The following is a 21693-nucleotide window of genomic DNA, read 5'->3' on the forward strand; positions in this document are numbered from 1 at the left end:
AATAAATAAAGATAAATAAAAATTAAGATCAAATAGTTAAATTAACAAATTATACAAATAATAAAAAAAGAAATTAGTATAAATGCATCATATAATGCTATTATATGGGTATTTTCAGGGTTAGCACTATTTTAGCATTGTCAACATTAAGTGCAGGTAATTATTTGTGTGTTACGCTTACAGTGGCGCCCGCTTCCATTCACCACCATCACAAAAAACACCTGTGGTAAGCTCCTCTACAGCGAACCACTGCACACCACGCCCTCGCTCTGGATGACTGGGCTGACATCACAGCCTCTGACCTCCACCTGAGATTTTGTAAACATGGTGGACTTGCCCTTTAAGAAAAGGGACCTGAATCAGTGTGAATCAGGACGTGTCTGAAAGGACGAATAAAGGCCGTTGAAAAACAGCTCTGTGTCTCGGCTGGTGTGAAGGGGTGGAGGGGTTGGGGTGGTGGGGGGCATCATGTGACCTGATGATGTAAGAGTTGTATTAGATTACAATTTCCACCACTTTCCACTACCCCCCCCCCCCCCCCAATATCTGCCCAAATTGAGTGGCGCAGGTATGAGGCAGGTTAACAGGCTTGTCCACTTTGACCCACATAATGTAGACAGAGCACACACACACACACACACACACACACACCAATAAGCCTGCCTGATCCGCCTCAAGGGCTCGCGGCTGCACTCGGTTTGCGCAGGCCTCGGCCTGAGTTAGAGAACTAATGGACTGCTAAAAGCCAACGGCTAATTTTATCATCTGATTAATATGCTTATTTGATCTGATTATTACTAAAATAAAACATCAAACAAAATTGTATATTAATAATCATTGTAGCTCTTTGATCGGACGCCCCCCCCCCCCCTTTTTAGAAATGAATGGGCTGCAAAAGCAGGTAGCATAATGACATCATGACACCCACCTAAGCAGCCACCTGAGACCGTCTAACACGTGGGATACCATAGCAACGTGTCCTGCTGAGGGCGGCTTGAGGCACGGGGAGGAAAGGGTTACACGTGGCTGGTTAGGGGGCGTGTTGTGGCGTCAGCGCCGGAGGGGGCGGGGCTTGGCCCGGCTCGGCTCTGAGCGGCGTGAGATAAACAGGGTCACCTGCAGCCCTACAGCGCGAGCCGTGTCCTTCAGTTTAACATTGGCACGAGGATACTTAACACCTTCCTGCCCCTGCCCCTGTTCCTTACCCGGGCTGACCACCACCTCCACCACCACCACCTCCTCCTCGGTGCTGGCTGATTTCTGAGGGGGGTTTAAGCTAAAGCTGAGCCTAACTGAGCTGACTTAGCGGGGAGGCAGGGAGGCAGGCAGAGAGGCAGGGACGGACACTCACTCATAAGCCTGTCTGCTCGGTTAAGTCTGACCGGTGAGGAGGGGAGAGAGTGAGTCTGACTGCATCTGCACACACACACACACACACACTCTCTCTCTCTCTCACACACACACACACACACACACACACACACACACTCCAGCTCACCTCAGCACTCTGCTCTGGGGCTCCGAAGGGAACTGAGCTGCTCTCACATGATGTACACAATAACCAGAGGTCCCAGCAAACTAGCCACACAGCGGAGGACAGGTAGGGCTCTCTACGGCACGCGCCTCAGTACACAGTGCCTACACGTGCGTGCATAAAGAGAGTGTGTGTGTGTGTGTGTGTGAACTTGCGATTGATTAGGCTGATTTAACACTCGTGCATGTTTTTCCAGGCCCAACGCAGCAGATCGACAGCAAAGCCAACGACCTGAAGCACAAGCAGAGCCCCTGGCTGGAGTCGAGGTGAGCAGCTAGCCCCGCGAGCGGCTTCCGTGTGGGCTGATCGTCCTTTAAACGCTGTTGACGTTTCCACACACACACACACACACACACACACTCACACACACACACACATATACACACAACCGCTTCAGCGTCTTAGGTCCGACCTGCTCCGACCTCGAGAGGGTGAAAGCTGGCGCGGCTCGGGTCCGCTGTTCGGTTTCAGGACGAGGGGGTTTGACCTTGTGGCCGCGGAGCGCGTTGGGCTACCCGGAGCGTCCGACCCGAGGTCCCGCTAGCGTGTAGACACCCTCCCCCCCCCTCTCCTCTCCTCCAGTCGATATATATATATATATACATATATATAAAATATCTATTAAACAAAAGTAATAACACCCACATTACCGGTGCTAGCCTAACGCGTGCAGTGCAGCCTGTCAGAGCCCGCTAGCTACAGTCAGCTAACCATGTAATATTATTATTATTGTTGTTGTTTTTTCCCGCCACGTTCTATACCCGTTTTATCCACGTAGTTATGACATGTTAATTATTTAATAAAAAGCTAATATTTAATAAAGGCTAGCTAGCAGCTCAGTCTCCACAGAGACGGCGTTGTGTAAGGAAGTTAGCTAACTGCCTGAGACGCATGCGCACTGCTGAGGACCCGGGCTGGCGTTTCTTTAGCATGGCTAGCTAACAGACCGAAACCGCGGCTTTAAAGTGAGAATCTGACTGGAAATGAGCAATTATTTCAGCAATAAAGCAGAATTTCTAACGTTTTCCCCAAAATGTCGGCAGTGTTCAGTCACTGGGAGCGAGTTTGGCGCGAAATTCGTTTGCCTTCAACTTTGTCATTGAAAAAGTACCAGCGGTTAGCTAGTTAGCTAGCTAGCATCTGAGAAGTGCAAACTGACAGGATGAGGTAAAAAATGGTGAGTTGTGGTAAATAGTGGCGAATAAAGTGGGGTTCTCCTCATACTTTTGCATATTTTTGCATATTTGCACTTTATACTGGCTTTATCCCCCAATTCATCCTTATTTTCTTGCATTAAACTGCAAAATGAAGGGTGCTAATCCCCAGCCCTACTTATATATCTACTATACACACCTTTTATTACTTTACTTTTATTAATGTTTCAATCTTCACATTATATCCTTTTTATACTGGTCTTCCATCTTATCCAGGTATCTATTTTATGCTCAGACAGGCATTTCAGCATTTCCCCACTAGTACTACGGTGTTTTACTGCATATGTGACCATTAAACTGAATCAGAATATTTTTGATAAGGGTAACGGAACAGTAAAAACAGGCAGGATTGGATTGGCTCGGCTCAAAGTGGTCAGTCTGGGTAAGCTGGTTGACCATCTTGGCTCATGCTTGGTCATGTTGCTGGACCAGCCTGGATTGACCTCACCTGGATGGCAATCAATCGGACACCAGCGTGAACCGTTCGAGACCAGTTACCAGGTCTTGAGCTGGATTGTCATTATTTAAGGGCTATGAGACAAGTTTACATCTCAGTTTAAAGAGTAAAGATCAGTGAGATTACTCTACTAACCAGCATGAAACATAATCTGACTGGTTTTGAACTCTCTTTTCTTCTCCACATTGCTCTTTGTTTAGCTCACCGGCGCCTAAAATCGTCTTCCAGCGCCTGAACGGAAAGCGCTACCACAGATCGACCTCGCCGAAAGAGGACGGCACGACCGAGGGCTTCACTCCAGCACACGAAGAAAATGTCAGATTTGTCTATGAAGGTGAGTCCAGATGGTTAAATGCATCCTAAAGCAGAGGTCTCCATCCCCCCCATTTTCCTTCCATCTGAAATCTAACGCATTTCATTCGGCCAGTCAGAGTGATTAGTTGGATCAGGTGGGGTGGATTAGGGTTGGATCCGACATCTCTTGGAAGCTACTGTGTCTCTCCAGGAACGAGGCTAAAGACCACTGTCCTAACATTTGCAGACACCCCTTTTATCGGGTCAATCCAGGTGCCTTAAGGTCGCTGATGTACTTTTAGTTGCCTACAAACTCTGCTTGTATAATCTCCATGAGTGCAAGTTCACCATGCCCAATGACGAGTGTCGCCTGAAGGGGTAAAAAGCCCCCAAGCTCTGGAGAGGCTGGAGAGATGGCTCTCCTTTGGGATGAGTTGGAATTGCTTGTCAGTACCTGACCCTGCTCTGACTGCATTTAGCCACAAGATCCTAACGGAAATGTTCTAACGTCTAGTGGAAAGTCTTCACAGGAGAGCTACTATACATGGGTTTCTTTAACTGTAGTGCTAAAACTGGCTCCACAGGAGAAGAGCCAAGGCTGGGATAGATGCTCCAGCCATGACACTTACAATGTCAGGAAATGATTAATCTTCATCAGGCTGCTCACAGGTTCATGGTTTTCCCATGAATTGCTTTGCTTGGTTGGCGTTAAGGTTGTTTGTGTGCAGATAAGCCTGAAATAATAATAATAATAATAATAATAATAATAATAAAAAGACACAAGACAAGGAACACCTGTACACCTCCTCATTTATGCATTTGTCTAAGCAGCACATCATGTGCCAGAGGTGCAATGCATACAATCATGCAGGTATGGGTCAGCAGATTCGGGCAACATTGACCTCCACCATCAGAATGGCTACAATAACTCAGATAACCGCTCTGTACAATTGTGGTGAGCAGATGAGCGTCTGATGAACACGTCCGACCTTGAGAAGAGTGTGAGCTACAACAGCAGAAGACCATGCTGGTTTCCTCTTCTGTCCGACAAAGAACAGACAGCTGAGGCTGCAGTGGCTCAGCAGTGGCTCAGCAGAGGCTCGCCAACACTGGACAGTTGAAGACTGCAGAAGTGTGGTCTGGTCTGATGAATCTCAATTTCTGCTGAGGAACACAGATGATAGGTGGGGGGTCCGAATTTGGCACCATGTCTTGTCCGTAATCCAGGCCAGTGAAGGTGGTGGTGGTGGTGGTGGTGTAATGAAGGGTGTGGGGAATGTTTTCTTAGCACATATTGAGCTGTTTACCCCAATCAACCATTGCTTGAGTGCCCCAGCCTTCATGACCAGGGAGGGAACCAAAGGTCTTATCTCATTACAACCTCCATGCTTCAGGCCAGACCCCTCCTAACGGCTGATGCAACTTTGCATGTAATCTATCACGCTTGGCCAACAAGGTTGGCCAGACCATGACCCACAACCTAGGTTTGTTTGGAATTGTACAGTTTTGCTTCATTATCTCACGTAGATGGTTGTAGGTTTGGGGTCTTGGCAGGTCTCCTGCTAAGCAGTTTCTCACCCCTGTTGAGCTGAACTGTCAAAACTGAACACATTAAGCACTCCGAGGTCACCTGCTGTCTACACGTAAGCTGTGGGGAAGTGCCAAGCTAAGTAGCCTTTCTTACAAAGGCAGCTTTTTGTTTATCTGATTAGTACAGACTGGTGGGTCTGGAGGGTTCTAGGAAGCTTTAAGGTTGGTAACGGAGCTAAATTCAAACACCTAGCAATTTTTTTTGTACCACACGTTTCAGCATGGCTTACTTATACAGTGTTGAGAAACCCTGCATGTGTGTGTGTGTGTGTGTGTGTGTGTGTTGCAGCTTGGCAGGAGGTGGAGCAGAAGCTTGGGGCGGGAGCCCAGCCGGAGAACGGGAAAGGCCCAGTGCAGTACGCCGAGAGGAGTCCTAACCCCAGCATGAAGAGTCAGTAACTATACCTACCGTTTTAGACTAATTACAACCTAGAACAGCTGTCCAATGACATGACGTTGCGGCCATCGTCCTTCCAGTGCTGGTAGCATAGTGGAATTGCGGGGACTAGCTAGTGGGTGGGAAATGGAAGTGGCTAAACGGGGGGAGGTATAGTGGTTTGTGTGACCTTGATGATCTTCTGGTTAGGTCTTGCTTTTAAATATTGCTCTGCCAGAATACATGAATGACTCGACTCATTCAACCAAATAACATCCGTGATTGGTCAGTATCCTCAAGGCACACATGAACACAGGTCAGTGACCGGGTTCCAGACTCATTTACTTATACAACACGCCTGCGGTATCTTGATTGCCAATGCTGACCCTGACAGTGACTAAGCAAGTTCCTATTATACTGCCCCAGTTTTTGTGGGACATATTTCTGGTTGTTGAACAGCTGTAGTATGAAACCACACCCCTCCCTGCTGCTCCTCCACCTGGTGTAACCGAAACACTTCCAATCGCGGCACGGCCTGGGTGTCAATCTGCAACGGCCAAAACGACAGCTGTGCTTTTCAGCTCCACCACAGCAAGGACTTTCTGGAGCAGCCGAGGCCTTAACACCTCTGGGTGATGGGTTAACCTCCTCTAGCTTGCAGTTTACAGGTTAACCTCCAGATCCTGTACTGCTTTAACCTGTGACTTTAGTTCGAGATTAATTAGTGAGCTCCGTCTCGGAGGCTCAATGTAACTGAAGGTGGGGGCGGGCGGTAGGCTGGCTCAGGGCTAACGTAATGCATTTGGTTTTATTTGACTGCACGAAAAGCTCAGTCAACACCTCCAGCAACCTCCAGCTGGCTCACTAGAACCTCTTTCTTACACTTTTTTTTTTTTTTTTTTTTTTTTCGTCCTGTGAAACCACACTGTTAAAAGTAGAAGATCCTTGAGGAACTTTCTGAGGTTCTCTTGAGTTTGCAGATGGCAGACGTTCTCAGTGCGCTCGCTAAACTGGATATAACCGAAAATAACTGGACTAAAAGTTTACAGTGTAGCAAAACCAAAATCTTAGTCTCAAATTTATGAACGTCTGATTTATCCTTTTTTGTTTACTGTGAGAAAATGTAGCATTAGGCAAATAATTGTTATAAAAACCAATAAGTATTTAAATTACTGGTGTAAAACATAATGTCCTCCCTGTCGCATATCAAGTCTATTAACCTTTGAATAGGGACCATGTGCCGGGCCAGAAGCAATTGTTGGCTTACTTTTTAGTGGGAATGATGGACCAGTGAGAGCAAGCTTAGAAGGCCACTTTGTATACTACTGCTGCTGCTACAGGGGGTGGAAAATATCAGATATTTAATTTAAATGTACATCGGCTCCTTCAGAGTCCATATGGTCATCTGATTTCCAGTCTGATTTGCTTCTTTAACTTGGGGGAAAAAATGAATTCATGCTAAGAAGTTCAACTTACAAAATCTGGCAACCTCTTCTTTTGACTAGTTACCATGTTTGTCCATAAATCAAGCCGTTCTCACTATCCAATTGCTCGACCAGATTATGTACTGACCACACTCACTCACTTGCATCCAGTCATTTAGGTGTCTAATAAGTCGTTAATGTGTATCGTAACGTTAACTGCCAAACGTCCAGTAAGAACTGCCTGTGAGGTCCCTTCAGGTGGAGAGCTGCATAGTGAGTTGCGAATGAGTGAGAATACTCAAAGTACTCACGTTAGTTATGAAGGGTTTTGGGAAATGCTCGCAATTTTAAGACTATGTACAAGGTTATGAAGTACTTAGCATTACGAACGTTTTAGGAAACTCACGCCTGATCCGTAGATTGTTGAGGTCAAACAACTTTTTATTTTCAATTGAGAAGCCTTTGGCAAGAAGTGAACAATCACCCAATCCCTGTTCCCCGACAAGTCATCATCCCTGACACATCAAGCCAGCCACTGCCTCTTTTCAATCTGCTGGGTAGCCCCAACAGCTAACATGCTTGGAGGAGCAATCAGCACCCTCCTGAGGGAGCCAACTGTGCAACTTGGACAACTCCTGATTGTAAGCAGCATGACCTGGGAATTGAACCAGCGATCCTCAGATCATAGTGGCAGCGTCTTAGTCCCTGGACCACACAGAGCCCCCAGTGATCATAGTGTTGCATAGGATTTTGATGGAAACAGTTAGCAATGCAAAGCTCTGAAAGCTATTCAAAAACTGGTCTAATAGCACCCCCTTGTGGAGAATCAACATACTCCTGAGGTAGCCAACTGTGCAACTTGGGACTCCGGCTGCTCATGGTAAGCAGCATGATCCGGCAGTCGAACCAGTGATCCTCGGATCATAGTGGCAGTGCCACTCTGAGCCCCCCGGTAATCATGGTCATGTTTTAATAGCGCCCCTTTGTGGAGAATCCCAGTTTGTGTATGGTGAGATTTTCTGCCTTTATCTGACCCGTTCTCTCCTTGTGCTCGGTGTGTCCCTCTGCAGACTTTGTGCCTATCGATCTGGAGGAGTGGTGGGCTCAGCGCTTCCTGGCCAACATCGCCAACCTGTCATGACTGGTGCAGGACAGGACTGGGCAGCAGGGGGACACAGAGCTGGACGGCGGTGGAGGCAGAAAGATGTGGGGTGGGTCCGGAGCTCAAGCTGATTCACCATGTGATCCAAGCTGAGCTCTCTAGCACCACCGTAGGACATGGCATTCAGGGTCCACAAGGCCAAACTGCACTACATAAAGAGAAGCAGAAAGAGGCTTCAGGCTGAACTCTGATGTTTAGATACGCGCCCTTTCTTCTTGGGAAGTCCTGCCCTCTGCCTGGCTGGCCAGTCTCTCATACCCACTCGCGCTGTCTCTCACGCAGACAACACAGAAAGAGATGATCGTGAGCTGAGATTTTTCTTCTGCTTCTGTTTCTTTCCAACTACCTTCCTGCAAGCGCGCCGAACAGGAGACGTCCGTTTTTTTTGTGGGTCGGTCTTTGCATAAAAAAAAATTGTGGGAAAAAAAAAATGAAAACAGTAAATTTGTTTTTTCAAGAATGTTGTGTTCTGAGCGATTTATTTCAGGTCAACTGCCACAGGAGTCGTACTGCTTATTGGGGGCAGCCGTGGCCTAAAGGTTAGAGAAGAAGGCTTGGGATCGGAAGGTCGCTGGCTCGATTTCCCAGGACCAGCATCCAAGGCTGAGGTGCCCCCTGAGCAAGGTACCCAACCCCCAGTTGCTCCCTGGGTGCTGAGTAGGCTGCCTATATCTGGCACCACTCACTCGTGAATGGGTAAAATGCAGAGGTTCAATTCTGAAGAATGAATTATAGGATTATAGGATATTTATTGGTTTTGGTAAAAAATTCTTTTAATCTCATTATTGACACATTAAATCCAAACTGGTAAATTAATAGTTTTGGTACAATGATACAAAAAAAGAACAGCCAATAAGAACAAGGCTAGTTTGAAACCCTGAGTCAGAGTCCAATCATTTGGACCCACACTTCAGTGAACAGTACCACTGCATAGCACACACCCTGTGCTCCCAACACACCCGATGCTACTCATTAGCTGACACACAAGCCCTCCCTGAGGTGAAAATGGGTGTGTTGGAGCAAGTAGGGTGCAGTGCAGGGGGGGTGCTACTGGACTGGAACTGGATAACACTGTCCCTCCAGTTCTGATAGTCCACAAGACTGATGTTGCAGCTGGCAACAGCTGTACAAATGGTACTGCCCTCAAATCCGAACAGTATAAATTACTGACTCGCACGCTGGCTCTACTCACCACAGCACTTTGCTTATATGCAGATGCTTCTTTTGTGTAGTCCCTCTCGTGTAGGTCATCCAGAGAGCTCTCCTGTTGTCCCGCTAATGCATCTTCAGCATAGTCCTGCTTGTGCAGCTCATCCAGAAGACTCTTCTCAAGAACGTATCGCACAGCTTGTTCAGAGGACCCAGTTTTATAGTGCCTCCCATGCAGCCAACTCCAGGAACAATCCTTTAGGCCCACTCGCACAGCTCAGTCAGCTGCCTTAGCCACTCTCTTCCTCCCCCTGCCCACTGCGCCCCCAGGCTTTGCAGCCGGTGCCCGGGCTCGGGCCCTCCTGCGCGAGGGGGCTGTGCGGCCTGGCTTGGCAGTGGTGAAGGTGATGCACTGCGAGTCCAGGAAATCCAGCAGCTTGGCTGTGCCCAGCCTGATGCCCGCTGTCCTGAGCTTAGCCTTCAGATCAGACAGGGAGAGCGGCTGGTACTGCAGCACGCGTCCGTAAAGGACCGGGTCCGACACGATGAAGGAACGCACAGCCAGGAGTTTGTCCTTCTCGCGCACGACCGCCTGAGACGCCGTGATGCCCTCGCTGTCCGAGCCTTCCTCGTCGGAGTCGCACAGCTCTGGGTTTGACCTGAAAGAGAGGTTATGCACAGGCAGAGTTACAATGTTGATGGTGTCTGAAGGCAGAAAATGATCAATTTCAACCATACATATGGTCCTCTGGGTGGCATTGGCCAATCAGATGTCTCGCTCATTTATCTTTTGTCTCTCCAGTTTAACAACATTACAGTATCAATATCCAGATGATTTTTTTCCCACCCCTGATAAATATATTTACATGCATGCTATATGGACAAAAGTATTGGGACGCCAACAGGATCTTGTAAGACATCCCGTTCTAAACCCATAGGCATTAATACAGAGCTGGTCCTCCTTTGCTCTAAGCTCTACCAGCAGCAGCAGGTCTGGAGCTCTGCAGTTATTGAGTCGGTTGGAGGCTTTTCTGCACTCTGCTCTGACCCCGCTCTGTAACTTTACGTGGTCTTTGACCACTCAGAGCTGATGGAGGAACATCTTGGAGGGAGGAAATTTCACTAGTTGATGTTGTTATTGCAGCAGTGGCAGCCTGCATGGCTAGGGGGGTGGATTTTATAGACCTGAATTCAGCGATTCATGCAGGTGCTTTACCTTTCTGACTCTGCCGTGGAAGACGTATTGGAGCCCTGAGACGCAGGCAGCTCATCCTGCTCATCTTCACCAAACTGCAGTTTCCTGGGAGACACAGGAGGGGGTGCTGTGGGCTGTTTAAAAGGGAGGCGTTCAGGCTGGAGGAGGGTTGGAGCAGCCAGCGAAGGCCCTGCTCTGGGGCGGCCACGAGGAGAACCTTCCTCTTCGGACTCGGAGCTCATCAGCTGGTGGGTGTAGTGGTGGATCTCCTTCAGCTTCAGGACCATCTGTTTCTTAGGAAGGGGACGCACACCATACCTGGAAGGACAATGCATGGAAGAGCGCATGATATAATAAAAAAAAACAACAGCCAGCCGTCACAATACTTGAGGTTTCCTCAGATGGTCAACGTTCAAGCTGGATAGGAGCAAACGTGGACAGTCCAGGAGGGTCTGAAGACAGCTTAGATAATTCAATTTGAGTAGATCCGAATCTCACCTGTCCAGTCTTTTCTTGAGCTCTGGTGTGTCCATGTCAGAGAAGCCAGGCATTGGAGTGATGGGCACCAGCGGGACCTGATTCTTCTTGTTACGAGCCACTGCAGGGACCAATAACAGTAGGATACCGCTGAAGCGTTTGAGCACTAGTACTGTGGCCCAAACTCAGGCTAGTTCTCAGGACCAGATCAATAGAGATCAGACGAGAGTCTTGATCCACTGGTCACTCAGCATTACTGTTAGTCAAGTCCTCTAATAATCGTGGGCAAAGATTTTCACCAGAAAGCAGGAGGATACCTAACTGCAATTAAAGCAACAATATGTAACATTGCTAAAATAACGTAGTAATGCATGACCAGAGTCACATTTCTGTCAAATCTTTCAGTCCACATGTTCCTTTACTTGTAGTGACAGTTGCACGGACTCCTCTTCTTGACTGTAGAACGAGCCCAACAGCAAGAGATACCGATTGTCACATATTGCTGCTTTAAAATACTACATATTGCACGTTATGATGGGCCTTAGAAATCTGCAGTTCTTCTATTGCATCATGTGAAAGTACTGGTGTACTTCACACCTACAGCTCTTTAGCTGTGGTCCGAATTAGTTAACGTGTTTGTAAACTTGGACTACTCATGTTTTGCCCCCCCTGTGGTTTGGTTTCACAGAGGGAAAAATCCAAACGCACCAAAATCGTCTCTGATTGGTCAGGATGCTCAATAGAAAATAGTGAGGTATTAGTGATTCTCATATTCCCTCATCCATATCGGAGGAGCTCATATCAATAATCTTATCTTTGTTACCTGGGGTTTTAAGCTGAGCCACCCTCTTTGGTGGGGCCACTACACCCACGCGCTGAGAAAGAGGTAGAGCAGGTCTCTCTTCTTCTTCGTCGTCATCCTCCTCCTCCTCCTCCCAGCTTTCCCACGCTGCAGGATCTGGCAAACTGTGATTGAGTGCAGCTCCAGACCTGCGTGATGTGGCAGGAGCTCCCCGAACCAGAGGGGAGTCTGTGTGCGGAGCGGCCGTCTCGCCCTGTCCTCTGTGACCCGGAGGACTGCCGGGATCTCCGCTGCTCTCCAGCCTCAGGCTGAAGCGAAGCCCTTGGTTCCCCAGGTCTCCTCCACCAAGACCCCACGAATCATCAAAGGCGATGGGCGGCTCATCAAAAGCGCCGAAACTGACTTCTTCAACCATCTCGACTTCAGTCACGCTTCTGTTGTTCTCGTCCTTCTCCTCCTCAGTTCCTCCTTGTTCCTGTCCTCTCCTCCCAGTCCCATCCTCAGTCTCTGCATGGCTTGGGTCCCCTGGTGGACTCTTGGATGCCTCTTCCCCTGGTTGAAAACTTCTACGTTGGGACGGCAAGCTCTGAGACTGGCCGAGAGGCTTGGCAGTAAGCTCTGTGGAAGCCGAAAAGAAGGAACGGTCACGGACACTGCAGACCTGGCCGAGTCTATTTACTTGCATATGGTCCTAACAGTCTCAGTCTCACTACTATACATTAGACAGCTTCCACTATGAATTACTCAGCATCTACCATCTATTTTACTGCCACTGAATTATTCTACTAATTCTACTTGATTCATTATATTCTAAGAACTATTCATTATGTACTACGAACTAGTTTGCGTCCATTATTAATTATTTAGTATCTACCAGAACTACTTAGAGTCCATTATGAATTATCCAGTACCTACGATGGACTATCCAATAATCAGTACAACTTTAGTGCCCATGCTAAACTATTGAATATCCACTATGAACTCTTCAGTGTCCTTTATGAATTATTCAGTATCTATTATGAACTCTTCAGTGTCCATTATGAATTATTCAGTGTCCATTATGAACTATTCAGTATCCATTATGAACTCGTCAGTATGCATTATGAACTCTTCAGAATCCATTATGAACTCTTCAGAATCCATTATGAACTCTTCAGAATCCATTATGAACTCTTCAGAATCCATTATGAACTATTCAGTATCCACTGTGAACTCTTCAGTGTCCATTATGAACTATCAAGTAGTCCGTATGAACTGTTCAGAGCCCATTATGAGCTACTTAATATCGAATGTGAATTATGCAGTGTCCACTATGAATTATTTAGTATCCACTATGAACTATTTGTCCATTGTGAATTATTCAGAATCTATTATGAACTCTTCAGTGTCCATTATGAATTATTCAATATCCACTATGAATCAAGTAATCCATATGAACTGTTCAGTGCTCATTATGAGCTATTTAATATCGAATGTGAATTATGCGGTATGTACACTGAACTGTTCAGTGTCCACTATGAATTATTCAGAATATACTAGGAACTATTCAGTACATGCCATTAATTATTCTGTACCTACTATGGCCTCCAGTGTCCATTACGGCTTATGCAGTATCTACTAGAAACTACTGAGTATTCACTATGAATTATTTATTATCCACTATGAATTATTCTGAATCTGCTAGGAATTACATACACACACACACCTTTAGGGTTTGAAGGATTACCTGGACTTTCAAGCAGAGACGCACTCTTTGACGGAGCCACTTTGCCCAATCGCTCAGAGAGGGGCAGAGCAGCCCCCTCCTCACAGTCCTCATCTTCCTCCCATCCTGCTCTGCTCTGTGGTCCGAGCTCGCAGTGCCTCAGCAGGGGTGATCCCAGAGGCTCTGGAGGCTGGGGACAAGGGGCAGAGTGCAGAGGAGTGCTGCTGGAAGGTATGGAGCCTGAAAGGGGCGAGGGGGGAATCTGGAACTGTGGGGTGTCGGTCTGGAGTCTGGAGCGAGATGATGGCTTCTGAAGATCTGGGGAACGCTCAGGAACGTCCGTACTGGAGCGCTCTATAGTAGAACGCTCATCTGAGCGTATTCTTGAGCGAGCTGGCCTTTCTCTGAGGGAACCGGAACGTGGTTCTGCATGGCAAGACGTCTCAGAGTTGTCAGGGACGGACGAGGAGGAGGTGAACAACGAGGAGTGGGATTTGGGAAAAAGCTGAGTGCGCCGCATGCTGTTGTAGGTCTGCGTGGAGCTGGAGCGCGTGGAAACTTCTGGAGTGGCCGGGATGAGCCAGGAAACTTCCGCAGAGCCGTCCAACACGTCTTCTGAACGGTCAGTTTCGGAAGGTTCCATCTTGTCTGTTTTTTCAGAGGAGTCTCCAACTTCCATGCTTTCTTTAGCTCGGATCTGAGTGTGGCTTGTACTGGATTTTGGAGGAGATGGAGATGGGGATGGAGTGGAGGCACCCCCTCGCGATGAGCCCTTGTCAGCAGGGGGCTCGACATCCATGTCATCGCTGCAGTCGGAGAGGACGATAAGCTCGGGTTGGTTGCGGTTCGGTACTGGAGGTGAACGCTCAGATGTAATGCTGCTGGATACTAATGGAGAAGGTTTAGGCTGGCTTGTACTGCGCTCTGGAGGTGAACGTTTGGACCAGGTTGCTGGACCCAAAGGTACTGGAGATGAGAGTTCTGGCTGAACGCTGTTTATTCGTGAAGGAGAAAGAGGAGGAACAGTGTGGAGAGCAGATTTATTACCTGCTTCTCCCTCACCTGGAGACACACCAGCCACTGGAAGGGACGACTCACCTGGCTCTCCTGACACTGGAGGAGGACTGATGGACAGATCAATCACCTCACTGACTGAGGACATCCGGCGTGCAGCGGATGGAGTCTTCTTGGGTTGGAGACTGGTGGCTGGGGTTTGAGATGGCTCCACATATTCTCCCCACGACTCCGAGAACAAACGGCTGTAGCTCCGGTCCAGACTGGCATCGGGACCAGCGTTTAGCCCTCGCGTGTCCGACGTGGAGTCTGAAAAAACATCAGCATGGGAGCCCTGGGTGTGGCGTGTGGTCGTGGCACTGGTTACCATGGCAGCCGTTTCTTCATCCACTTCAAGTCGGTAACTATGGCGACTGGTGTTAACCTCCTTACAGAGGGCAGCACGGGCCTCTTCACTTTGTCGTCCTTCAACGTTTTGCTTGCCTTCATGCCTCTTTTCTGCATCAGAGCAGTCATCCACTGCATCCTCCTCTTCCTCCTCCTCTTCCTCATAGCTTCCTGCAGAAGCCACAGTGGTGCCCATCTTCCTTTGCGTAGCAGCAAACTCATAAATCTCATCTAGTTCCTCCTCATCAACTCGCTCTTCCTTCATCTCTCCGTCACCAGTCCCTTCTCCTTCCTCCCCCTCCTCCATTCCTCCCTCGGATCCTCTTGCTTCTCCAAAGTCCTCGCTGTCGCTCTCCTCGTGCTGCCACATGGAGCGCAGGAGCTCCAGAAACTGCGTGTCAGCCAGACTCTGCTGGGGTCCAGGAGAGGGCTCCTCAGCTGGACATGGTTCTTCACCTCTGGGTCCTCCTGAGTCCTCTGGATGTCCGCTGTAGTGCTCACACTGCTGCTGCAGCTCGGGCAGGTCAAACCTAGAGTAGAAGAAGTTACACAAATCCATTTTAATCACAACAAAGCCCCCCGTAGTCCAGTCTGCTCAGTCACAAACGGTTGGTAACGGGGTTGTATCGCTGATCTATTTAAAGTAAGCTCCCCAGACAAATAATTAGTCACCTTGCATGTTTAAGGTAACTTCAGGCTCCTGTAGATGGCGCTGCACGAGGATGATGGGACTATACATACCTGTGGTTTGTGCAACAGCACTCAGGTGTTGAGAAGAGTACAGTACAGTGCAGTGAGGGTCTCAGTGGATGTGTGGAAGATGGGTCACAAAGCAGATGATGGTGATGATGATTGACTAAAGCAGTGTATTGTATTTGGGCGTGGCCAAAGAGATATGAAGGAAGTAGGTGAATCTGCAGGTGTATGGTAGGGCACAGTCATACGGGTCTACCAGCAGCCTACAGGAAATTCTCCTCATGTGAGCAGAAGTGAGAAATGGTGTTGATGGTCCTTTAGGAATTGGTTACTTTCCCACAATTCTGAGGAGAATTTCCTGTAGACTGGGATTTCTGCCACTGCTTTTAGACCCGTATGACCGTACGCTTCCGCACACCTGCGGATTCAGCTACTTCCCAAATGCAATCACTCCTTTAAGAGACACTCACTGCACTGTACTGTACTCTTCTCAAAGTCTGAGTCCTGTCCATCGTACACCCCCGGTATTAATAGCCCCATCATCCTCGATCCTTTTGAAACGCAATCCGCAGAAGCCTGACGTTACCACCTACCACCTTAAACATGCAGGGAGGCTAACTTTTTGTTGGAGTGCAAATACCAAATACCTGGCAGCTACCAGCACTTTCACTGATGTTGCACTGACCTGGTGGCTAGCTGAAGCATGTGGGGCAGTAGGGTGTGGGTGAGTGGACAAAGGGCAGTGTACAGGTATTGCAACAGAGCGTGCACTGCTTCCCCTGGCACATCTCCCAACAATATCCTCTGAGCTGCGGGCATGCCGTCCTCCTGCACCCCGAAACCTGCATCATGGACCTGAGCAGAGTGTCAATTTCATGATGAATGGACCAACAGAAATGCTCCAAAACGACCTGGACAAAATCTTTGCATTAGACAGTTCATGCACTGATATATACTCTATATATGATATTATATTTATAGATGTTTATTGAACGCTGGCTGCATTTGTAGATCCAGAATAGAGCATGCATTTACCATGCTGGCCAGCAGAGGGCAGCGCGTGTAGAGCATGAAGGAGTGAGCAAAGTAGACGTCTCCACTGTCCACCTGCAGCTGTACATCACTGAGCTGGGGGTTGTTCACCATGCCGGCCAGATCAGAACACAGTTTGGCGACGCTCACCTGCAACACCACATATTTAATATAGGAAGTATTAAGCTTCCAAATACAGAATTATCCGAGAAGACCAAGAAGATTCGATCGTGGCCTTCATCCATGCACGGAACACATCAGCGGTTACCGGTTTCGTAGGAAGCTTGGTGGGATTCGCTGCTTCAGGGACGAAGCCGCTCATAGGAAGCTCAAGCACAGCAGGTTCCTTATCTGAATGGAAGAGATGAAGTAAGCAGAAGTCAGCCGAGATTCATTTATGTTCATAAACAGGATGAGGCTGATGGAGGGAGTCGGGCATGTGTGCAGGAGTAGAAAATTCTGCTTTGGACAAAAGTATGAGGACACCTGCCCATTCACTGTTTCTTCTGAAATCAAGGGTATTTAAAGAGTTGATCCTGCTTTTGTTGGAGGAACTGTCTCTACTGTCCAGAAAAGAAGGTTTTCTACCAGATTTTGGAGGCGCATTGCTGTGAGGATTTGATTGCATTCAGAGACGAGGGCGTCAGCAAGGTCAGGATATTGGATCTTGGATCCCCAACCCATCTCAAAAGTACTGGATGGAGCACCATCCATCATTCCTGAGAACACAGTTCTCCCACAGCTCAATACCCCTGTAGCCCACGCCTGGCATTAGGCAGAGGTATGTATATCTGCTCCAGCACTTCCTCTCTAAAGAGCACTAGTGAGGTCAGGATGTTGGATGATTATGATAACAAACACCACCCAACCTCATCCCAAAAGAAATGGATGGAGCACCATCCTTAATTCCAGAGAAAAACTGGAATGAAAATCTGGAATGAAAAAAAATCTGTTGACACAGATGTGCAAATGCACACACACACAGACTGCCTAGTCCCTGTACAAAAGTACTGCCAATAGAATAGGACTCTCTGGTGTAAAAACCCCTCATAATTGAGCTGTGGAGCAGTGGAACTGTGTTCTCTGGAAGGTGCTCGTCACTGAACGCAATCAAATCCTCACAGCAATACTCCTCCCAAATCTAGTAGAAAGCCTCCTTCTTCCCTGCACAGTAGAGACAGTTACTTTTTTTTGTTTTATATACACTTGATTTCTGAAGAAGCAATGAATGAGCAGGTGTCCCAATACTTTTGTCAATACAGCGTTTGGCTTCGGACTGGAGTTAAGTGGCTAAACTGAGAAATCCTTCTTTGTGAAATAGCCCTTCATCTCTAACCTGTGTGTCTGTACTGGGTCAGAGTCATGCCCTCCTCTGCTAGCTCCACCAGATCCTGCAGGGCCTGCGTTCCTGGAGTGCTGAAGGTCGGGGTGAGGCAGGCCGGAGTGGTAGGACGCTCCACTGCCTTCTGGTCCAGGGAGACTGGAGCACAGCTGGGCTGCACTGGATCGGCGGTTGTTCCTGAGGCTGAGGCATGGCGCTGCTTTGCCGGTGTGACCTCGGAGGAACGAGATGGCTTGTCCTGTGGTGAGATGATGATCAGTCGGGGAGTAGTTGGGGAGAGTTGGTGTTGCTCATGCTCACGCTATAAATAGCATCTGTGTACCAAGTAAGCCTACGCTGAAAATGATTGGACCTGGAAATGAAGGCCTGCAGCTTGTATCATGCCTTATGTGAGGTGGGCTGAAGCTTGGGCGTCACTGGGCCTTGCAACAGGACAATGATCCCAAGCATACCTTATAGTCCACCCAGGCTTGGTTTCAGTAGAAGTCCTGGAAGATTCTGGAGTGCTCATCGCAGTCGCCTGAGACTTGAACCCTATAGAAAATGTCTGCTGGGATTTGAAGAAGGCGGTTGCAGCAGCAGCAGCAAACCCAGGAATATTAGTGAACTGGAGGCTAGAGTGGAGGCTCATGAGAAATCGGCTAAGGTTCGTCAGGAACGCTGCTGCCAGGTCAGATCAGCAGAAGGGGGCTCTACAGCTGGACTGGGTCTAGACTGGGACGTGAAACCGGCTCTTTAAAGAATGCGGTGTATCCAATCTAGATCATCCAGATCGGACCAGGACCCCTCTGTTTAAGGTGTGTATATCTGTGTATGAGCGAGTGCCTGCATGTAGAAGATCATCTCACCTCCGGTCTGATCCATGGCTGAATGAACGCTCCCAGCTCTGAAGTGTAAAACTCACAGAGCGAGTCTGGGCCTCCTCCAGGCAGCGCACTCTTCAGCCAGAGGGGAGTGCTGTGTGTCCACATGGGAAGCGTGGAGGGGAGCAGTTTGGGAGTGGGGGGAGTCGGGGGTCTGGGGCAGAGCAGCAGAGACGAGACGCGTTCCTGGATTCGATTCAGCGCAGTCTGGGGGTCCTGCACCAGGAGGAGTGGAGGGGGGCCAGCAGGTGCGCCTTTTTTCCTCCTCCCACGACTCTTACCTGAGACAGAGCACAAGTCCCACGTCTCAAACCTGCAGCTAAACTGAGGCTGATGATTATCTTATCGACTGCCGTGGGAGGAAGATGAACGGCAGATGTGGCAGATGTGTTCTGTATGAGATTACCTGCTCCAGGCCTCCACTGTAGCGCAGGAGCTGCAGCCGCGGGGGGGCTCGACAGCTGGGCCTGTATCTGCCTCTCCTCTTCCAGCTCTCGCTCTCGCTCCTTCTCCTGCTCCAGCAACGAGCGAGACAGGGCCAGAGCGACCATGGTGTCCTCGTCCATGCGTGGGGCTCTCTTTCTGGCTCTCTTCTTCACCGGGACGCTGGGCTCAGATGCATTGGGCCTCCTGCTGGTCCCCGACTGCTCCCTACGGTCATGTAGAGAGTTACCGTTAAAAAAAAGCTCGGTATTTACGAGGTATCACGCACCTGAGAGTAGCAAGGCTACTTACTGGTCAGCCGATCCGTCGCTCGCACCGTCAGCCGCCTGTCTCTGGAGGGCCTGCAGCAGCTCGGCTGGAGACACGCCCATGCTGGCCGAGCAGCGCTTCAGGTGGGCGGAGCGGCTCTTTTCGGACTTAAAGCCCCGTCCGCAGATAGGGCACTCGGGAAGGCGAGGGCGGGGAGCAGGTGCAGGAGCGGCAGGAAGAGCTTCAGAGGTTCTCTCAGAGGTGCCCTCGCTCTGATCCAGACATCTGGAGCCGAGAAGATGAGGGAGAAGATAATGGGCAAGGGCTAGTGATCGGTCAGTCTGAGAAACGTTTCGAGAACATGCAGAGGAAAGGGAAAGGGAGGAAAGGTGCAGTACCTGTTGATGTGCTGAGTGCGTAGTTCAGGGCTCATGGCGGACAGGTCTTTGTGGCAGAGCTGGCAGAAGAACAGGCCTCCGCCCTCCATGTCCACCTCAGCCTGGGTCTCAGCCTCACGGTCCAACTGCTGCTGGAGCCTCCGGGCCAGAGTCTCGTCACTTTCAGGTTCCTCCACAGGCTCTAACACACACACACACACACACACACACACACTTTTAAATGTATGGCCTTTCCAGATGCTCATCCACCCGAAATTCATAACTCAACTGTTAACAGTAAACACTGACTAGTCAAATTGCCAAATGTTTGTGGACACCCCTTCCAATGAATGCATCCAGCCACTTCAAGCTGCACCCATTGCAGACAAATGTGTCTAGTCCCTGTAGAGAAGAAGTACTGCCAATAGATTAGGACTCTCTGGAGCAGATAAACCTGATGAACCTATCAGCACCATGCTGCCTAATGCCAGGCGTGGGCTAGTAGAGGGGTATACAGCCCCCCCAGCATGGAGCTGTGGAGCAGTGGAATGAAGGATACTTTTGGGATAAGCTGGCGGGCTGGTGCTCATCCTGAATGCAATCAAATCCTGACAGCAATGCTCCCGACCCTAGGAGGGTAAGGACTTGACGCACGTCTCCTCTGATACATGGAAAGAGAGAGCGCGCCGACTGTGCTCCCTCCGACTCCGGCCGCCGATGGCAAAGCGGCCTGGCTCAGGATTTGAGCTTGCGCCCCCCCCCCCCGGGTCAGAAGTGTAGTGCAGCCCTGGGTGTAGATGCCTTTAAGGGTATTTTTTTTTATTTTTATAGATTCATAATCTAATATTATTATTACTAATAAATATTTTATGGTTGATTCTTAGCATTAGACTCTGTTAGAGTGTTAGAGTGTTTTCGTGGCTCGTTGATTCAGATTCAGTTCAGTTTGCTGTGATTTACAGGTGGTTTACAGGTGGTTTACAGGTGAGATGTGATGCTGGGTAGGATCACCATCACCCACATGGTCCCCCTACTGCAAAGACCCTAAGTGCATCATCATCACCTCGCCTGGGAAGTGGTGCTGCCTCCACATGGAGGAGCCGAGGAGGACTCTCCCTCTTGAAGCGCTCCATCCTCCGCAGCACCTTCTCCTTCACGCCCAGAGCGGAGGCTCCATCTGCCGGGCAGCCAGGCTGGGGTCTGCCCGCCGCCTCGCTCCGGAGCTGCCGGTTGTTGTTGTTGTTCCTCTGCCTCTTCCTCCGGGGGGGAGCTCTGCCCTGAGAGGGACCGGCTTCCTCATCTTCAGCTGCGGCGGCGGCGGCTCTCTTCTCGTCTCCGGACTCCTTCCGTTTCACCCTCTTAAGGAGCCGAGAGCAGAGATCCGAGAAGTCCTGGTCCGAGTCGTCCATGGCCGCGTAGCTGGCACCGGCACCGGCACCGACACCGACACCCCCCGAAAGGCCGTGGCTGCTCGGGTCCTCATTAGCCGAGGCTAGCTAGCAGCTCCCTCCCGTGTTTGTGTTTGTTTATTAAAAACCCCGTTAAAGACCACCAGCATCTCGCAGGGGTGGGACATCACTGACGACACGACCAGCCCCGACTTCTGTCGTCATTTTCCTCGAGAAACCGCGTCGTTCTCGGGTGAGACCAGCCCGGTTAGCCGGTTAGCTAACAGACTAGCCGACGTTCAAAATCCTCAGGCACAACCGCCTCGCCTACGCGCGGTGACGTGCTGGCGCTGACCGCGGCGCCGCAGTGGCTTGTGGGAGTTGTAGTTTATAAACAAAGGCACGCGTTTAAATCCGGAGCCTAAACATTTGATTCATGTCTAGATGGATAACAGTTCACACACAGTTTGTAAATAAAGATGAAAAACATCGTGTCCTGAGTTAATAGAACCGAAAATTAGG

The 21693-nt window shown here is 49.3% G+C and overlaps 2 protein-coding genes across 2 annotated transcripts; one reads left to right on the top strand and one right to left on the bottom strand.

Annotated features, from left to right (window-relative positions):
* The first annotated feature begins 1089 nt into the window (after nucleotides 1-1089).
* Nucleotides 1090-8511, top strand: mcrip2 (MAPK regulated corepressor interacting protein 2). Its single transcript, XM_072671153.1, has 5 exons — nucleotides 1090-1600; nucleotides 1731-1800; nucleotides 3406-3539; nucleotides 5379-5480; nucleotides 7960-8511. Exons 1-5 carry the CDS (start codon nucleotides 1546-1548, stop codon nucleotides 8028-8030), a joined length of 432 nt encoding a protein of 143 aa, XP_072527254.1. The 5' UTR covers nucleotides 1090-1545; the 3' UTR covers nucleotides 8031-8511.
* On the bottom strand, nucleotides 7359-21252 carry slx4 (SLX4 structure-specific endonuclease subunit homolog (S. cerevisiae)). Its single transcript, XM_072671151.1, has 14 exons — nucleotides 20847-21252; nucleotides 19805-19985; nucleotides 19449-19691; nucleotides 19120-19364; nucleotides 18699-18994; nucleotides 17845-18088; nucleotides 16777-16859; nucleotides 16512-16658; nucleotides 16162-16331; nucleotides 13401-15310; nucleotides 11696-12292; nucleotides 10894-10993; nucleotides 10417-10713; nucleotides 7359-9859 (listed from the first exon to the last, which is right to left on the bottom strand). Exons 1-14 carry the CDS (start codon nucleotides 21190-21192, stop codon nucleotides 9478-9480), a joined length of 5241 nt encoding a protein of 1746 aa, XP_072527252.1. The 5' UTR covers nucleotides 21193-21252; the 3' UTR covers nucleotides 7359-9477.
* Between the last annotated feature and the right edge of the window lie 441 nt (nucleotides 21253-21693).

This window comes from Salminus brasiliensis, chromosome 25, assembly GCF_030463535.1.
Source record: "Salminus brasiliensis chromosome 25, fSalBra1.hap2, whole genome shotgun sequence".
Taxonomy (NCBI): domain Eukaryota; kingdom Metazoa; phylum Chordata; class Actinopteri; order Characiformes; family Bryconidae; genus Salminus; species Salminus brasiliensis.

Coding starts and splice junctions, on each gene's coding strand:
- mcrip2 (XM_072671153.1), top strand. CDS start 1,546: ATGATGTACACAATAACCAGAGGTCCCAGCAAACTAGCCACACAGCGG. Junction 1,601..1,730: donor AGCCACACAGCGGAGGACAG/GTAGGGCTCTCT, acceptor ATGTTTTTCCAG/GCCCAACGCAGCAGATCGAC. Junction 5,481..7,959: donor TCCTAACCCCAGCATGAAGA/GTCAGTAACTAT, acceptor GTCCCTCTGCAG/ACTTTGTGCCTATCGATCTG.
- slx4 (XM_072671151.1), bottom strand. CDS start 21,192: ATGGACGACTCGGACCAGGACTTCTCGGATCTCTGCTCTCGGCTCCTT. Junction 19,365..19,448: donor AGCGACGGATCGGCTGACCA/GTAAGTAGCCTT, acceptor ACATGACCGTAG/GGAGCAGTCGGGGACCAGCA. Junction 10,994..11,695: donor GGCTCAGCTTAAAACCCCAG/GTAACAAAGATA, acceptor TGGTCCCTGCAG/TGGCTCGTAACAAGAAGAAT.